The sequence below is a fragment of the Phaethon aethereus genome, assembly GCF_964289735.1.
Source record: "Phaethon aethereus genome assembly, chromosome: 9".
NCBI lineage: Eukaryota > Metazoa > Chordata > Aves > Phaethontiformes > Phaethontidae > Phaethon > Phaethon aethereus.
This window is the reverse complement of record NC_138585.1, coordinates 20,011,277-20,028,283: the sequence shown is the minus strand read 5'-3', so window position 1 is coordinate 20,028,283 and position 17,007 is coordinate 20,011,277. Positions and strand designations below refer to the sequence as shown.

At 36.8% G+C, this 17,007-nt stretch overlaps 1 protein-coding gene across 2 annotated transcripts in view; it reads left to right on the top strand.

Moving 5' to 3' along the window:
* FXR1 (FMR1 autosomal homolog 1) overlaps window positions 1–17,007 on the top strand; it is a gene marked incomplete at both ends in the record, with an annotated part of 36,634 nt that overhangs the window by 10,848 nt on the left and 8,779 nt on the right. For both annotated transcript variants that reach the window (XM_082003335.1, XM_082003334.1), the window contains 8 exons: window positions 2,748–2,841; window positions 4,088–4,159; window positions 6,448–6,596; window positions 7,066–7,159; window positions 7,885–8,001; window positions 8,099–8,269; window positions 13,464–13,542; window positions 16,067–16,176. In XM_082003335.1, the coding sequence (XP_081859461.1) occupies window positions 2,748–2,841; window positions 4,088–4,159; window positions 6,448–6,596; window positions 7,066–7,159; window positions 7,885–8,001; window positions 8,099–8,269; window positions 13,464–13,542; window positions 16,067–16,176 (886 nt within the window). The remainder of the gene's footprint in view (window positions 1–2,747; window positions 2,842–4,087; window positions 4,160–6,447; window positions 6,597–7,065; window positions 7,160–7,884; window positions 8,002–8,098; window positions 8,270–13,463; window positions 13,543–16,066; window positions 16,177–17,007) is intronic.

Below are 17,007 nucleotides of genomic sequence, written 5' to 3'. Positions count from 1 at the left end.
AGAAAGATTGCTGGGTAGTAAAGGTAATACTAGGGAGTGTGCAAGTGTGTGTTTATAAACAGTATCTTATAATACTGCATATATAATCCTAGGGTGTGTATGTGTATATATGAATGTGTGTACACATATATACATGATTATAAAAATAAATTTTAGGAGGGAGAAAAGAAGCAATCCTAGGGTTTACCCTGCAAAGTCCAGTCTTTGTTTCTTTCTAACCTGTTTTCTAGCTCTTTTATGAAAAATATTTAGAAGATGAGACAGCAGCCATAATTTGTAGTAACACTTACTGAGGTGGTTATGAAAGTTGTTACAGTCCCCTAGGTTTTTATACCTCCACCCCAAAACCAGGAAAAAAACCAAATTGGGTCCTTGATCCTGTCCATGCTCTGAGGAGAGAGGACCAATCTTCAGTTTCATATTCAACATCCATATTGCTTTTCTTTAAGATAGGAGGCTCTTTGCCTTCAAAGCATATACTTTCACATCACAAACCAAGTAAGCTAAAGGAAGTGCCTGTCGTTCACAGCAGAGGTCTAATTGTTGGCAGACGCATTTCTAGTGTTTAGTATCCGTGTCATCCATGTGTTTTACAGAAAGCCTGGCAACAGCAGCCATGTTCCAATAAAGAACAACTATGGGCTACAACATATGTCAAGTGCTTTGTTGACCAAAAAGAGGTCTTATCAGGAAGTGTGTATACAGTTCTGTTAATAATCCTGTAAATTATTACACTTTTTAGTGAGTTAAATTTGTAAGGGCTTTAGTAGAACCGAAGCTGACAAGAGCGTCCTGTCCCAAATGCATCATTCTGTTGTGATACTGATCAGCACTAACGAAGTAAACACATCTACCTCACTAAAGGCAGTCTAAATTGTCAGTTTGCATTTTCTGCTATTGTTAACCTGTCTTTATCTACAGCTGTTGTAAGGTTCCCCAAGTTGGTGTACTAGCACAGACTGCTGATGATGATTTTGTGGCCATAGCAATAATTAATCTCTGGGCAGATATCCTTGACTCTTTTAAGAGACATTTTCTTGGAGGTAAGGAGGTAGAGAATGAATGCAGAAGCTTTGGGAACTGGAACCTTTTATTGCTGTATAAGACAGAAAATTGGATCTTGAGGTGCAACTTCATATAGGCCCATTGGAGTTTGAAGAAGCCATATTGAAAGTAAGACTTCTCTGTTGTAAGAAGCAAGCACCTCCCTTTTTTATGTGTGCCAGATATTTGGGATAATCCCTCTGACTTATTAGGCATCAGTTCTGTCAGATCCTCTTAGGTAATTTGTAGCCAGTCATAAGTCATTTCTCAAAATATCTTTCTTTGCATTTCACCAGTGAGATGCTCAAATTTTGGCTTTTTTGCCATCAAAATTTTGACTCGTCATTCCAAAAACAGTGTTCTGTGCACTTCTCCACTGTTTTGTTAAAAAAAAAAAAAACACACACAAAACATCTTGCAGCTGATAGCCGTAAGTCATTATTGGCCCATCCACTTCTAATGGATGTAGTTCCTTTAGATGATAGAGATGGAACCAAAATTAGCCTACTGCAACTTCAAGTGTATATTATTGAAGGTACAAGGTCTCTTCAATCATAGCGTCTCGTTATGGGCATTTAACATCTTCCAGTAAGCTCCCATTCACAGTGAGGTACTTGAGCATCAGCTGTCTTTTAAGAGAAAAAATAAATGTAAATCTTGTAGGAAGTTGCAGAAATGCCCTTTGCACTCTGTCTGCATGCATTGGAAGTAAGCAAAACAAATACTTGCAGTAATGCTTACTGTTAGAAATTGGTTCTGGATCCTGTCTGTACCTGATTGGAACTTTAAGATGGGCATAAAGGATGGACGTTGGAATGCTTTGGCAGATGCCATGTCAAAGTCCCTTGGATATTCTAAATTAGTAAGATTTTTGGGGGAGTGCATTTTCCCCTGGTTGTATTTCAACCTCTGTGGAGTCTTTAATTGGATTTCTGGTTAAAAGAATGAGGAACAGCTGATGGTGTTCTGTAACATTCACAGAGTAGAAGGGAAAGGAATTTCAGAATGGAGGGTGTGAATTGCTCCAGTAGTCTTCATAAAATGCACCTAAAATATACACTTTTACAAGTAAAATGCTTTGTAGAGCCAGCTATGGTAAAATAAATAGTCCTTCTGTACAAGAAGGTGAAATTTTGATTTTATATGCCTAGTAATAGTTGGTATTGATAAGGAGATACAAAGGTATGTTTTGAACTGAATCTGTTTGCCAGATGCTTATTGGGGAGTGTTAACAAGTCTGTAGGTAGAAATGTAAAGTTTTGTTGACAGAGTCAGATTTTTGTAGAATGCTTAAAATATCAATGGGAAGCAGTTGAAACGTTAAGTGTGAGGTGAAGAAATGGATGAACTCCATGGTAGATTGCAAAGATAAGCTTACATCTGTATAAAGGCTTTATGACTTGAACAGTGAGTACATCATCTAATAATCTTTTCACTGGGGTTTTATGAAAGCCATTTAGTGAACACAGTCAAGTTAAATTTTTAAGTTAAAAATTGTTGTCTTTAAATATCTTCCCAGATATTATTTTTATCTTGGCAGGGTTATTTTGTTCCTTTGCTTTTAAGGCTTGTTTTCTAGCAATAAAGAAACAGACTTGATTATATGGAAGGAGTGAGTTTTAACTAAACTCAGAGTTCTAAAAATAAAACTTAAGAAAACAGGAAAATTCTAGAAATAATGTGTAATGTCTTTTCAACTTCAGCTGGCAACCAGAGCGCCAGGTACCCTTTAATGAAGTCAGATTACCACCACCCCCTGATATCAAGAAAGAAATTGGTGAAGGAGATGAAGTGGAGGTGAGTTTATTCTCATGAACTGTCCTGACACGTAACTGGTGGTCCTTTCAAGGTGGTGATGATGATTGTAAGTATATTAGCAATCTCAAGACTTAAAATGGACCATGTGTCTAGTAATGGTTTTATTAGTTTCTTCACAGAATTACCAATGGAACTTTCTCAGAATCTAAAACTTAACATTGGTGAGAATGTTTCAGAATTAAAACCAAAACTAGGTAATTTTTATTTTTTGATCTGCAGTGTAACTGTTGGAAATGTTTTGATGTGAAGATGTCAAAGTGATTCCAATAAGAAAAGTTTTAACCCAGATGAAATACATGGTGGGCAGTTGTGTGAATTATACTGTTTTACAGAGAAACAGTGTTAATTAGAAATGGTGTATTAAACTGGGAAATTAGAAGGTGCATGTTCTGTTCCCAGCTCATTGTAGTATCTTAGTAATTAGCTTAACTTCTGCTTTTCGCTTTACTTGTCCTTAAAGTCAAAGTAATGAGTTTTATTTAGGATGCTGTTCTAGTTTTGGGCTAGTAATCTAAGAAACAACGTAGTGTAGGTGCTGGGTTTTTCTGGTTTTTTCTTTGATATATGTGCTATTTGTTGGCTTTGTTAGAGGTTAAACTTAACAGATTATTTTGTACCTCCTTGCTATTGCAAAATTTCTTGGTAAGTCTGCATGCAAATGACTTTGGCATGTCAGAAATGTATAAGGAATAAATTAAACTTACAGGAGATGAGGAAAATGAAAGTTTCAGAAGTCATCTGTTCTATATTTGATCTTGCATTAACTTGGTAGTGTTTGTTAAATATGGAATATGTAGTCATATGATGACTTGGTTCATTTCAGTAGTACTAGGTGTATCAAGTAAGCCAAGGACGAAACAAAAATCTTAATTGTGGAGTTACTTCTACGTGTGAACTTTAAGTGTGAAGACAATGTTTGAATTTAGTGAGGAATTGCCCCTGAATAAGCGTTGAGCCAAGGTATTATCTTCCTTTAGAAATTTCTCTTGAATTATCAGTAATGTATGCAAAGGAAATTGTTCACAGCCCTTGTAGTGCAAAATAATAAAAAATTGTGCAAGAAGCACGTGCCTGGATAATTTATACAAAAATTACTTTTATGTAGCATACTGTTCCATTTTAATGAAAATTAGAAAAGTTGATACGTTCTTTCATCATTATACGTGCAGGCAAGTGAATTATGTCTGTATGTGCTTTCAGTGTTCCTTACTACTTCCATTTTCAGGTTTATTCTAGAGCAAATGACCAAGAACCTTGTGGCTGGTGGCTGGCAAAAGTTCGAATGATGAAAGGAGAGGTAACTTATTTTAAATCTGATTTCATGCTGTTATGTTAAATACAGTAAACATGAAAACTCTTTGTGGTGGAAAAACTATGAATAAAGTACTACCAATACAGAAACATGACAAAAGAGAGTTGTAAGTTGAGATCACTTTGGGATGACCCATGCTGCATTACACAACTGAGGGTTGTGTGTTTATAGCTGAGCAAGTCACTTCTATTATTAGTAGTTTAATTGCTTGGGAGACTGTATGCATACATAAGAAGAGGATGTCTAACACCTACTTAGTGAACTGAACATCATGTTAAAAATTAAGTAAAGCGGTACACTTCACCTGTAAAGTTACGTGTTTAAACTCCATAAATTAAGCATGCTGTAGCTACTGATGTGTCTTGCTCTGTGTTCTTTTTTGTGTATGTGTATCTACTAAGTGTAGTGGAAAGACACTGGTTGGTTTGCTCTTAGGTAATGTCAAGTTTGTATTTTACCGTTGACTTAGAATTGCATCTGTAGAGTAACTTGTAGGTTCAGACACTTAAGTGTGTAGAGCTATGGCAGTGTCTGATATGGTCTCATTAAAGCTTTGTTTTGTGAAAAGGCAAAGAGAAGAGAATTTAACTTTATAGTAGGAAGGGTACTGTGTTTTGATGCTTCTACTGTATTAGATTCCTAAAACCAAAGGAAACAGGGTTGAGGGAAAAAAATGTCCAATTTCTGATATTGTTTAAAAACTAACCAAATAGTATCTGCTATTGAGCTCTGTGAGGTATTACTACCTACTCTGTGGTAGTAAACAGTATCAAAGGAAGATTCTGTGTCTTGATCCTTGTGGATGAACAGCTTGTTAAGAAAAAGAGAGAAAAGGAAACAAACTGATTTAAGTGTTAGAGTTCATAATTTGGGGCTAATCTGCTAATCTGTCACAGAAATTTGGACTTTAGTTTCAGTTGCCTTGCTGTGCTACTTGTTTCAAAAAAGGTAGTAAAAGTAAAATTTTACATTCTGAATTTAAATGCAGTTCTATCCATTTCTTAATTTTCTAAAATTTTTGACAGAAGAAGGAAAAAATATTTTTCGTCCTCAGATTGCTGGTATCCTTATTATTTTACAGATAAATATTTTATTTTACGTTTTTAAAGTTATTTTACGGAATTGTCTGCCCCCCCACCCCCAAAAACCTCACAGTTCCATCTTGACTTCTTTGTACAGTCTTTAACATGGTTCCATATTCAAATTTTTTTTCCTCAAAGCAGTTGTGAAATTCACAAACAACCCTCGTATCTAATGATAGTTAGCTTTGTGATTGTTCTGATAACCAGAATTATCTTTAACTATAGGAGTTCATTTTTTTTTAACTTACAGAGGTAGTTCTCTTAAATTTAGTTTTCTGTTTAGTATTTATATTTCATTATTTTACCTTGTTGTGTGTTTCAAAGCAGTTTTATATGAGTAGGATGATACCTAAGCTAAACTTAAAAAAATAGCATGTGGAAAAGTATGTCACAACCTTAGTGACAACGACCTTTTTCTTGATGCTTGAGTAAATTGTGTGTGTTGACAAAAATGGATACCGGTTTTGAGGGATGAAGAGGAGAAAGTATTGCTGCACTCCTAAATTGCGTACAGGTGGAAGGGAGGATTGGAGGAGGCTGCATCCCAAACACAAAGCCAGGCTTTGGGGATGTTGTGCACGCAAGCTTCTTTATACCTGCATGTTTTGGGTGGAAGTGTAGGAATAGATTATTGGTAGCTGTTAAATCTTCTTGTTCTCTTGCCTTTCTAACTTTGGGATAGTGTGTATCAGAAAGATTAAATTTTTATTTTCCTTTTGATTTTAGATGATTCACAGGTAGTTTGTCCATTGAATCAGTGGATTTGCCTTTTTTTTTAACTGTTGCAGAGCAGATATTTCCATGAAGAATGAGTTATGTTTGCTTCTCTATTAGATATTTTTTGAATTATAGCTCCAGTAAACCTTTTGAATTTTGGAACTTGAACTAGATTAAAGTAGGTATTTGAAGAGGCATGGGCATGAGAAAAATCTATAAATAAAGATGATTTTGTGAGGGACTGTAATTATGCTCATATGGTGGCCTGATTTCACATCAGAAACATGTCCAGGCTTATTTATGTAAATTCTAGCATTATATCAACTCAGATTTATGTACAAAAGTACATAATATGAATATATAGACTAAAACAGATTTATGTTTTAGATTTTGTACTTTCTTGGTGATGCTGGTAATGTTACTATGTCTTTGTTCCTTACTGAAGTTACCATTTAAAAAAAAATTCTTCCATAGTTTTATGTCATTGAATATGCTGCTTGTGATGCCACTTACAATGAAATTGTCACTTATGAACGACTCCGACCTGTGAATCAAAATAAAACTGTCAAAAAGAACACCTTTTTCAAGTGTACAGTGGATGTTCCTGAAGATCTGAGAGATGCGTGAGTAGCTCTGCACTCTTTAATAAGGCATTTACTATATTTAAGGGGGGGGGGAAACCCACTTGGCTTATATTTTAGAGGCCAGTTTACAGGTCCATGAAAGATCTTAAGGGTGTCTATGGCTGCAGTAACTGGTTTAGAAACTACAGACTGGGATCCCTGCTGAGCTTCTGGGGTCAGGACAAAAAGCAAGTTCTGAGGTGGGAGCTTGAGGTCTTGCTTTAGGCTTGTACAGGTGATGCACTCACAGTGGGCCTCTGGTACTGAGGTGTTACTTGCCTAATAACTGTATGCCTGATGATGGCATACAGTCCACCGAGAAATAAGCTCTGGAACAACATTAAGGAGAATGGGAATTTTCCAGTTTCTGAGCAGTCTTTGCCATAAACTACTCTTGGTTCTGATGATGATAACTACGTGTTCTGTTTTGATGCAGCTTGTTGAAATAACAATTGTTTTGTCTCCTTAGGTGTGCTAATGAAAATGCACATAAAGATTTCAAGAAAGCTGTGGGAGCGTGTCGAATTTTTTATCATGCTGAAACTGCTCAACTAATAATACTGGTAAGTATTTCTATGTAAATGTTACATGAATTTTTAGTATATTATTTATGGGAAGTGTATAACCAGCTGTATATTTGTATGGAAAATGGATTAACTTGTTGAGCTACGTGAATTGTGAGAGCTTCAATGTAAGTAGATGTCTTTAAATTTTGTCTTTGTGGGGGAGGCCTTTTGGAGGGGTACGAGTACTGCACTGCATTTGACCTGCAGCTGGATTTCCACATGAAGAACTGCACCAGTTCAGCATAGCCATTAAGGAATTGTTCACTTAGATTCTGTGACAGTTTTCTCTTATTACATAGCCTTTTCCCAGCATTAGTTTATCTTCACAGTTCTGTTTACTTAGTATTATCCATTTGAACCTTACTCTCCAGAATTGTGTTTTCCTTGCTTATTTCCTTAGCTCTGCCATTCATGCAGTGAGTGACAAGTAAGTATAAGCTAGAATGATCCTTGATTTGTTTGTCTGGGGAACATCAAGGGGAAAGAGTTACTGTGTATATCCAGCAGCAAAATCTTTAGTGTAAAATACGCTGAATGAGAACAGAAGATTGTTGGTTTGCAGAGGTGGTGCTGAATTTCTTAGCTTTGTTTTGAGGAAGACTAATGTCCATGTAAGTACTAGAAATTAGATCATATTTATGATTTAGTTTAAATAGGTTCCTGATTTATCCTTTAAAAGTGGATTTGCTTAAAAACGAGACCTTATGTTCTTTCTCTTGTAGTCTGCCAGTGAAGCAACAGTGAAGAGAGTGAATATACTAAGTGACATGCATCTGCGCAGCATTCGTACCAAACTTATGCTTATGTCAAGGAACGAAGAAGCTACAAAACACTTAGAAGTAAGGCATAGCTTGTGATTCTTGTCGCTTGAAACTGAGCACATAACTGGATGTTAGGTTGAGTGCACGTGGATGAGTTATTTTGTTTTCCCTTCAGTGCACAAAACAGCTTGCTGCAGCATTTCATGAGGAGTTTGTAGTCAGAGAAGATTTAATGGGACTTGCTATAGGAACGCATGGCAGTAACATACAGCAAGCCAGAAAAGTTCCAGGAGTTACTGCCATTGAACTTGAGGAGGATACTGGTACTTTCAGAATCTATGGAGAGGTAAGGGGGAAACTTTCTATGAATCTGAGCATTTCATGCTATGTCTGCTTTTTAGAGTGGTGAGAGCTGTACCCAGAATTAAGAACTGTAAATAGCTGAGTAGTCGTCTGAGTGTCTCTATGCATGTTCACACTGTGGCAGCTTGTACTACATGTATTTGAAATACAAGACTTTGTTGCAGTGGTGACATCCATAAGATGTGTTCTGTCCTAATCACTCCATGTGCTGATGCACAAATTCTGTGGTAACTGCACTGTACATCTCGGTCAGCCTGAGAGAAGTATCATTTGCTGCTATTTTACTTGATCACAGATTTTTTTTTTTTTTCCTTCAGACTGTATATGCCTTTCTTGTTGGTTCTGCCCCTTACCCCCTTTTTTTGCTGTGTGGTGTCTGCTCCTCTGACCTAGCCAAATGTGTTAAAGCCCATATCTGATGCTTTTAACCCTTTTATTTTGGTGATTTAATTGCAAAATTTAATTTAATTCATTTAATTTTGTCTGGCTTTGGAAAAATAATACTGGTTTGCTCCAAGTTAATTCTATTTGTGTGGCTTTTACCTGATGTGCTTTAAATCTGACAAGTGCCTTGAAATGTAGCTGGTCTTTGTCACTACTGTTCTGGCTCCTGCATGGATCATTGCTTTAGTCCAAAGATGCTGCTGTCACCAGGGCCCTGTCATAACATTTCTTGAGGGTTTTTATCCCGTGTTACCAACTCTACAATGCCACTAACACCTGAGTCTCTGGTGATAACACTTTAGAAATCGTTGGTTGTCTACTGTTTCAGGAGTCTGTGGTCTTGAATTATGCTCCATGCATGTCAGGACTAGAAACTGGTTGTGATCCAGGGGTCCGATGAAGTTCATATTGCTGAGAGGACGACAAACTTCTGTACTCTCCAGTATCTCTGAAGCTCTGTGTCCTGTTTTTTGTTTTTGGAAACCTTAAACACTTCCAGGGTTATCAGGGTGGCAACAGATACTTTGACCTAGTACTACCAGTAAATCACATCTTGCAGTTCATGAAGAAGAATCAGACAAGTTTAAATGCAATAGAATGTCTAGTGTATTCCAGTTTCAATCTCTAGCACGAATGATGTTATGCTGAAACTTGTGGAAAGGTTATGACTGTCACCAGCCTCTTACAGTAGTGCACGGCAATGATTATAAATACCAGATGCCTCCTAAATAAAACTGCCTTTAGACACATCCAGAAGTGATAGCTGCTTCTAAAAAAGCCAGGCAACCTAAATATTCCACGTGACTAGGGCTTCAGCATCTGGGTCTACTTGTCTACTCTTTTTGCCTCTCTTCAGCTGAAGTTGGCAAGCAGCCAGGCCCTAATGGCTGAGTGCATGGGCAGACAATTTTAGGCTGAGATCTGTGGAAGAAGTTATCTAGTGTCCTTGACATTGTAGTCAGGGTCTGAGGGTCTCCCATAGCTAATGTTTTGCATACAAATAAAAGTTCAGTGTTGCTCAGGGCCACAATCTTGGAGGGAAACAACAGGGAGATAAATTTTAAAGAATCTTGGAAAGCTAGATGATTAGAAGGAAGCTAAACTGTATGGGATGCTGCTTGTGCTTTTTCCCTGCATGGTCAAGAGGACTTTGGTTCCAAGACCCTTCCCCTTCTACCTGAACTGCTGTGTGTGATGCCTGTTAGGAGACCACAGTACTGTGAACTTCAGAGCTTTGGACAGTGAGTCCCTGCTTTTGAAATCTTGTGCTTCCCCAGAGAGGGAGAGCCTTGTAAGAAACAGAAAAGCTTCTCTTAGACATCCATTACTGGCAAAATTAAATTGCATTCAATTCTTGTGCAATTCTTAACACGAGCTTTTTCCTTCTTTTGCCATTTTTTAAAGGTACTTAACTGTATGGTAACCATTCCTTTGGATAGAAGGATGGCAAGATCCTATCTATCTTGGCTTTTTCAGGAGACTGTTACTTCTTGTTTTCCTGTTAGAGAAAACAAGAAAACTCATTTTCCCTTTGGAGCTTTCATTAGCTCAGCTCCATTTGAACTAGGAGACTAATACGTGTGTTATTTTCTGGAAAAAAGACTCATATCTCAGTGGAAAAAGCATTGTTCCCTGCCCTGACTTGGGAGGGCTTTGTCTGTATCTGCATGGGGACATGGCTTCTCAAATTGTTCCCAGAGGTAGTTTTGTTTTTTCCATTTGGGAGGGTCTAAAAGAGCTACCAGGACTTCAGAGAGACACTTGAAATGTTGTCTCAAAAACTAGTGTGAGAATCCTAAGACAGATCCACCATTTGTAATAGGAGTGCACTCCTCCAGTGTGTAGCCGCTAGATTTACTTCAGTGGCTGTGTTACAAAACATTTTCCCTAAAATCTGCAGCCATACAGTTGTTTTGTGCTTATTTAGAACTCTCCTGCTGCAAAAATGGTAGGTATAATGCCAAGTTTAGAAAAATAGCCTGCATTTAATCTTTCTGTTAAAGACTCTTCAAGTAACGTGGATGTGTCTTAGTCGTGTGGGCTGCTATGTGAAGTAACCAGAGCATGAATGGATGTATAGACTATTAATTCAAAGCTAGAAAGATAGTTACTAGTAACTGGAATTCTTTGAGGTCTTTAATCCATGTGCACACTGATTTATAGAGAGAGAGAAATTACTTTTCCTTTTCTGAATTACTGACCGTGAGGCACTGAGAATACATTGTCCAGATCAGCTTTAAATGCTATCTCCTATTGGGGTGTGAATGAGTCATACAGGTTGTACTTGCATAAAAATGCTGAGTGCTTGTGGCAAAGTGTAGATACGCATGTGTGTCCACTGGAGAACTGCAGTTACTGGCAGTTATTTTCTTGTCCTGACTCTGCTTCTGTGAAAGCAGTCACTGTTCTGTGATCTTTATTGGGGAAAGAATTGGTAAACATACTTCTGAGGCAGGACATTGTGAGCTCTTCAATTAATTGTGTCCTATTTGTAGACCTCATTGAAGGTGAAAAATTGCTAATGTGTGGTGAAGTTTGTGTCATTTTAGCAGTTGCTTTGAGTATGCAGCACAGCCTCTGCTCCCTACAGTGACTTCCTGTTCATCTGTTTTCCATGCTTTATTGCTTGTTTCATTATCTTGAAGTTCAGTTTACCCATGTTTCTCTTGCAATCATTTTGACCTCTGAGAAAAGTATAGGTTTATACATTTTTTTTTTTTTTTTTTTTTTTTGTTCTTCTAGGACTTCCATAATTTGATTGAAAGATGCAGGAGCTGGTGGTACTCATGACAGATGAAAGGGCTGAGGCATTAGTGTAAAATGGAAACTGCTCAAAAGCTGTCATTACTTGACTAGATGCTGATACTTGTTCCTTAATTCTAAACTTTAGCTGTTGCTGATTGGAAGCTTTATTTCTTGTTTCAGCATCTGTGTAGCCTCAACTGTCAATCAATTTCTGTCATGTAATAATAAAGCTGTATGAGAGCATTTATAGTTCTCCCCACTAACCAATGACATTGTCCTATCTTGGAAAACATTGTAGATGAACTGTGGCCAGAAACAAGCATTCAGGAAGGACACTGCCTTGGTTGTACTTGCGATGGAGAGGTGATATGATTAGGGCAGATTCCTTATTAGTGATAGCTGTAGAGTTCGGGTTGCACTAGTGTAATTTGCCTGCGGTTACAGGAGAGAGTTTGCTGGAAGGTGCTTGTTATTCAGGCTTAGTTTCCCATCAAGCATAAGACGGGAGAGAAACAGAAGATATTTTTGTAGAGAAAATAGTACTACCTGTGGCCAGTTCTGAACAGGCTTGATGTGCTGTGTCTGTATGCTCCTGTACCTTCCAGCACTGCTGTTTTTCCTTTGAAGCCCCAGTTTGCCTGACCGCTGCCAAATTCCCCTGTAGAGCACTGTACTCTGACCGTAGCCTCCCAGCCTTTCTGCAGTGAGACCCTCTCCTAAAGATAGAAGTGGGTTATGTGGTAGGCAAGCCTTGTGAGTGTGCACACACCTAGAGGAGTAGCTACTTTTGTCATTTTGGTAGCATTTACTCACTGAGGATTAATGTGTATTTGGAAACAGAACTTTGTACTTAGACTTGCATGCAAAATGGATCCTTCTGTTACAAGAAAGGTTCTGTGACTTTGTTGTTTTCTTTCCATTCTCTTGAATTCTGAGTAAGAGAACAGAAACCTGATACAGGAAAGAACTTGAAACGGCTGTTTTAGTTAGGCTATTCTGAAAAATCAGTACACCTTTCTTAGGGAGCAGGTTGTAAAGCCAGTCAGTGCTCACAGTGAGCCTGTAAAGTTCTGTGGAGAGATTGCCCTTTAACCTTGCAAATGTCTTCTCTTTATCAGGTGACATAATCTTTAGATACTGTCAAGAGACAAATGAGTCTAAAATTCATTTTCTCCTTCCCCATTTTTCCACATGTGGTCTTCTGGGAAATGTAATAGTGTATTATACATTAAAAACTACATTAAAAATTGCAAAATCAAATTTATATTGCTGCCAGTATCAGTGGTAGCACAGTTTCTGTGAAGAAAAACTGGATGCTTCCAAGGCAACCTAGAGGAAAATGCAGAGGTTAAACTATAGTTTTATGGCTTGCCCATCTAATCATAGCCACATAGCCACTCATTCTCTGCTAAGTCAGGTGAAATGAGATACATGATCCAGTGTTTCTTTTAATGTAGTATTCTTATAAGCTGAAGTTTCTATGAATGCTATAGGAACTCTTACAGATTTATTTCTTTTTCAATACAGAATGTTTGTGATAATTGGGGTTTTTATATACATATATATATTAAAAAATGGATTCTAGATTTGAAAATTGTGTTTCGATTTTGGAGAAGAAGAATATAGTTAGCTGTTTTTTCCCAGTTAATGTCTACCAGAAACTGCTTCAAGATACATCTGTAAGATATTTTTATGTCTGGTGTTTACTCATTATAAATTGCAGGTAATATTTTAAAATGTCTTAAAACAGCATGGAAAACGTTGCTTTATTCATTACTGATGCTTTGCTACTGAATTTTGTTTCTAAGCATTTTACTCAATTATTTTTTTAACATTTAGTTCAAAACTAGATTCATCTTGTCTCTCTTCCTCTCTTTTTGAAAATAAGTTTGATGTTTGGAAGACTTGCAGCTGGTGCTGCAAGGTTTTATTTTTAACATACTATATTCACAAATAAACTCAATTATTTTTTTTTTATTCATTTCTAGACTGCTGATGCAGTGAAAAAGGCTAGAAGTTACTTGGAATTTGTGGAGGATTTTATTCAAGTTCCCAGAAATCTTGTTGGTATGTAATATTGCTAAAACTTGAAAACTTAGGGAAAGGGAGCCTAATCAGCATGACTCTGCAAAGAAGAATTAGATGCCAGTATGATATTTGATTTCTCCATTTAAGTAGAATGTTATTAATCTTTTAAAACTATATGTATTAGGGAATTATTAAGGAATTTCATATATTGTTGAATAGTACTTTGTCAGGATTTTAACACTCAAAATGGTTTCATTACAGACTTGTACTGTCTAATTTAACAGGAATATTTGAAGTTCAAATTCTAATTAAAAAAACAATTTGCTAAATTGACTACTTGAAAGTGCTAAAACTAAATTCCAAAATTTAATATGAAAGTACTACAGTTGAGTTGCAAGAATGACACAAGACAATTCTCATGTTACTGTTCCCTCCTGGGTTCAGCTTTGTTAGAGGTGGTGGCTGGATGGTGTTGAGCCACTGTATAAATAAGCAGTGCTTGTGAGTCTCATCTTCAGTCTAGAAATTAGCATTTTGCCCTGTTTCAGTTTTATGAAGCTGTAGCTTTTCAAAACTTGTAAATGCATATGATTTTCTGTATCATAACCTACCTAAAGCTGGGGTTAATCTCTATCCCCCTTCAAGAGAAAAACATCTTTCCCTAGTTCATTCTTCACAGGGCACTTTTTCCATTTCTCTTGTTCTGCTCCTCTTTGCCTGGTTATTACGCTGCGTCTGGCAGCTTCCTACTCTACATTACCAGCTCACAGGCAATTCAAGTATGAAGGGCATATTAAGAGTGCAGGTATTGTCCCCAATTCAACAGCAGTTCGGGTTACCCAAAGCAAACTGAAAAGCTATGCTTTAACCTCCTGTGGTTTTGGGCTTAGAGCTTGCATAGACTATGTAATGTAAATAATTCATGTGCAAACTCCTAAAAATTAGGCTTTCAAGGTTTTATAACTTGAGCAAGTTAAGGTGTAATGTTTTGGGGTTTGTTTTTTGTTTGGTTTTTTTAATAGGACCTCTGCAGATTCTGTGTCCGATGCAACTTGATGATTCTCACATCTACCAAATGTTAAAGCTTGTTTTAAAATTTAGCAAATTAATTGTTAGTTTGTATATGAACACATTTTTTTCTGTAATCTCATTCAGCAAACCTAGTTGAGCCAAGAAACTTCACTAAATTTAATGTTTTACAAATTGAGGTTTTTGGCGCATTTTGGATAGTGTTCACTAATGCGAATCATGGCTTTAGTCATAGTAATCCATTTAGTTTGAAAAATGCTACTTTTAGGCAATTACAATACCAATTTATGACAAAGGCAGACATCTTGCCTAATTCACCTATGGTCATATATGTAAGCAGATGTATTTATCTACACTTAAGAAAACACCCAAGTTAAAAGAAGTGTAGTGATCGTTAATGGCTCAAAATGCCCAGTGCATTTCTCTCTGTACCAAGAGAGAAGAGTGCTGCCATCTGCTGAGTTCCCCATTTCAGCTACTAAAGCTCCTTGGGATGGAGGACTTTTTCCCACATACTGGCTAACCATTATCCATAGAAAAACATTTAATGCTATAATGAGTGTGCTTTATTTTAGTAGTAACAGGATCACTGTGCAAAATTAAATTCTGGGCATATAGATGAGCTGTAGTATTTTCTTTTTTTTTTTAAAGACAAAAACGTACCAAAAAGCCCTGCTGAGCTATTTGAACTGTTGAGGAAGGGAAACAGTTTTTAATGCTTTTTGCACTTTACTTTGTATCATATTGATATCTGCTGTAAAGAATGTTTCTAGCAAAGTATGCTGTCACACACTTTTAGCTTACACCCTTTTTTCAGAGGTTCTGCCTTCCTTTACTCGTAATTTAAACAAATATTTCTAAGTGCCAGCTGTCTGTAGCTGGGATGAAGAAATGTTTCTGCCTAAGGTTACTTTAAGGATGAGCTAAACTCTTTTAGCAAGGGAGCAGAGGAGTCGCTTATTTTGAGATTTAAACACAAGTTCTGAAGAAGCCTTTTGTTTATATCACACATGATCCAAACTAATGTTCATTGTAAAGGCAAAATTAATTTTCAGAAACAATTATGTAGGTGTTTTTACTTCCTTTTTTTTTTTTCTTTTAAGAGGCTCCCAACAAACATATATTGTATAAGCCTGCCAAAATGTCAGTAAAGATTTAATGTGGAGTCAGGGGGTACAAATAATATTGATGTATAAATTTAAAATAGTCATTTACAAAACTTTTGTGCCATTTTACTCTTAGCTTGGAACTTGTGTATAGTGGTGATCTTCATCCCTACTTGTCATTCTGTGCATATATATATACATAGTTTCATTTTGGAAGTTTTCACCTCTTTCTTCTGGCACAGTGTGGGGTTTTCTTTGGGGGGGCTTTTTGTACCTCTGTGAAGTAGGAGAAAACTTCAAAACAAAGTGAACTTTATAGGAGAGTCAGGTGGTTGTTACAATTACGTTATACATAACCTAAAATACGAAGAAATCCATTAAAATACTTTGCACACGGGTGCAAAATTAACCATTCTTGCCCTCTGAAGGAAAAGTTATTGGAAAAAATGGAAAAGTGATTCAGGAGATTGTAGACAAGTCTGGAGTCGTCAGGGTGAGAATTGAAGGAGATAATGAAAATAAACTGCCCCGTGAAGATGTAAGTACTTAATTCTTTCTTCCTATGATTAGGTTTTTAGTTTCAAAACCAGTCATGTCGAATATTTTAACAAAGAATATGTAGGAGAATATATGCAGAAAGTGAGAATTTCTGGGGCATAACTCAAATGAGTTAAAGTGCTACCTTACAGCATCAGAATGGGATCACTGTTTCATCTGTGCATCATTATGCAGTTTCTAAATATAGCCTTTGAGGCCTTTGCACCCTTTTTTTTTCATGGCCAACCTGTAACGGTGATGATCTCCATATTACAAAAATAGGATGTCTGTGATTTGGGTAGTTTTCTAGGATACATGCTTGTGGATTATTTAACAAAGCCAGTTTTATAACTTCTGTGGATATAGAGAGCGCAATTCTTAAGGTTTTTTCAGCCTGGTATCTTGCAGTAAATTTCATATGAAACAATGCAAGAAAAGTTTTTTTGCTGCTGAAGCAAGATGATTTTTTTTGAATCTTTTTCCTATATGTACTTTAGCTGCATGATTAATTTGGGATTGATAGTATTAATACTGTTCACATATTTTAAATATATGAGGACATAAGATAAAATCTTCTAAGGGTGCTTCATCTTGCAAAGTTGATTTAATTAACCACTGGACACTTCTTGGTGAACTGTGGATGCTTCTACATACCTACTGTCGTAATCACACAGTATTTGTGTTGGGGGGGGGGTAATATAAATGCTTTTATGTCAAGGTACCTCAACTGCCAGAATTGGTTGTTGGGAAAGCTGGATAGTTCTAAGTCCTTAACATATAAGCCCCTACCCTCACTCCAGTCTGAGCTATGTCTAGTGTATCTTTGCAGCCC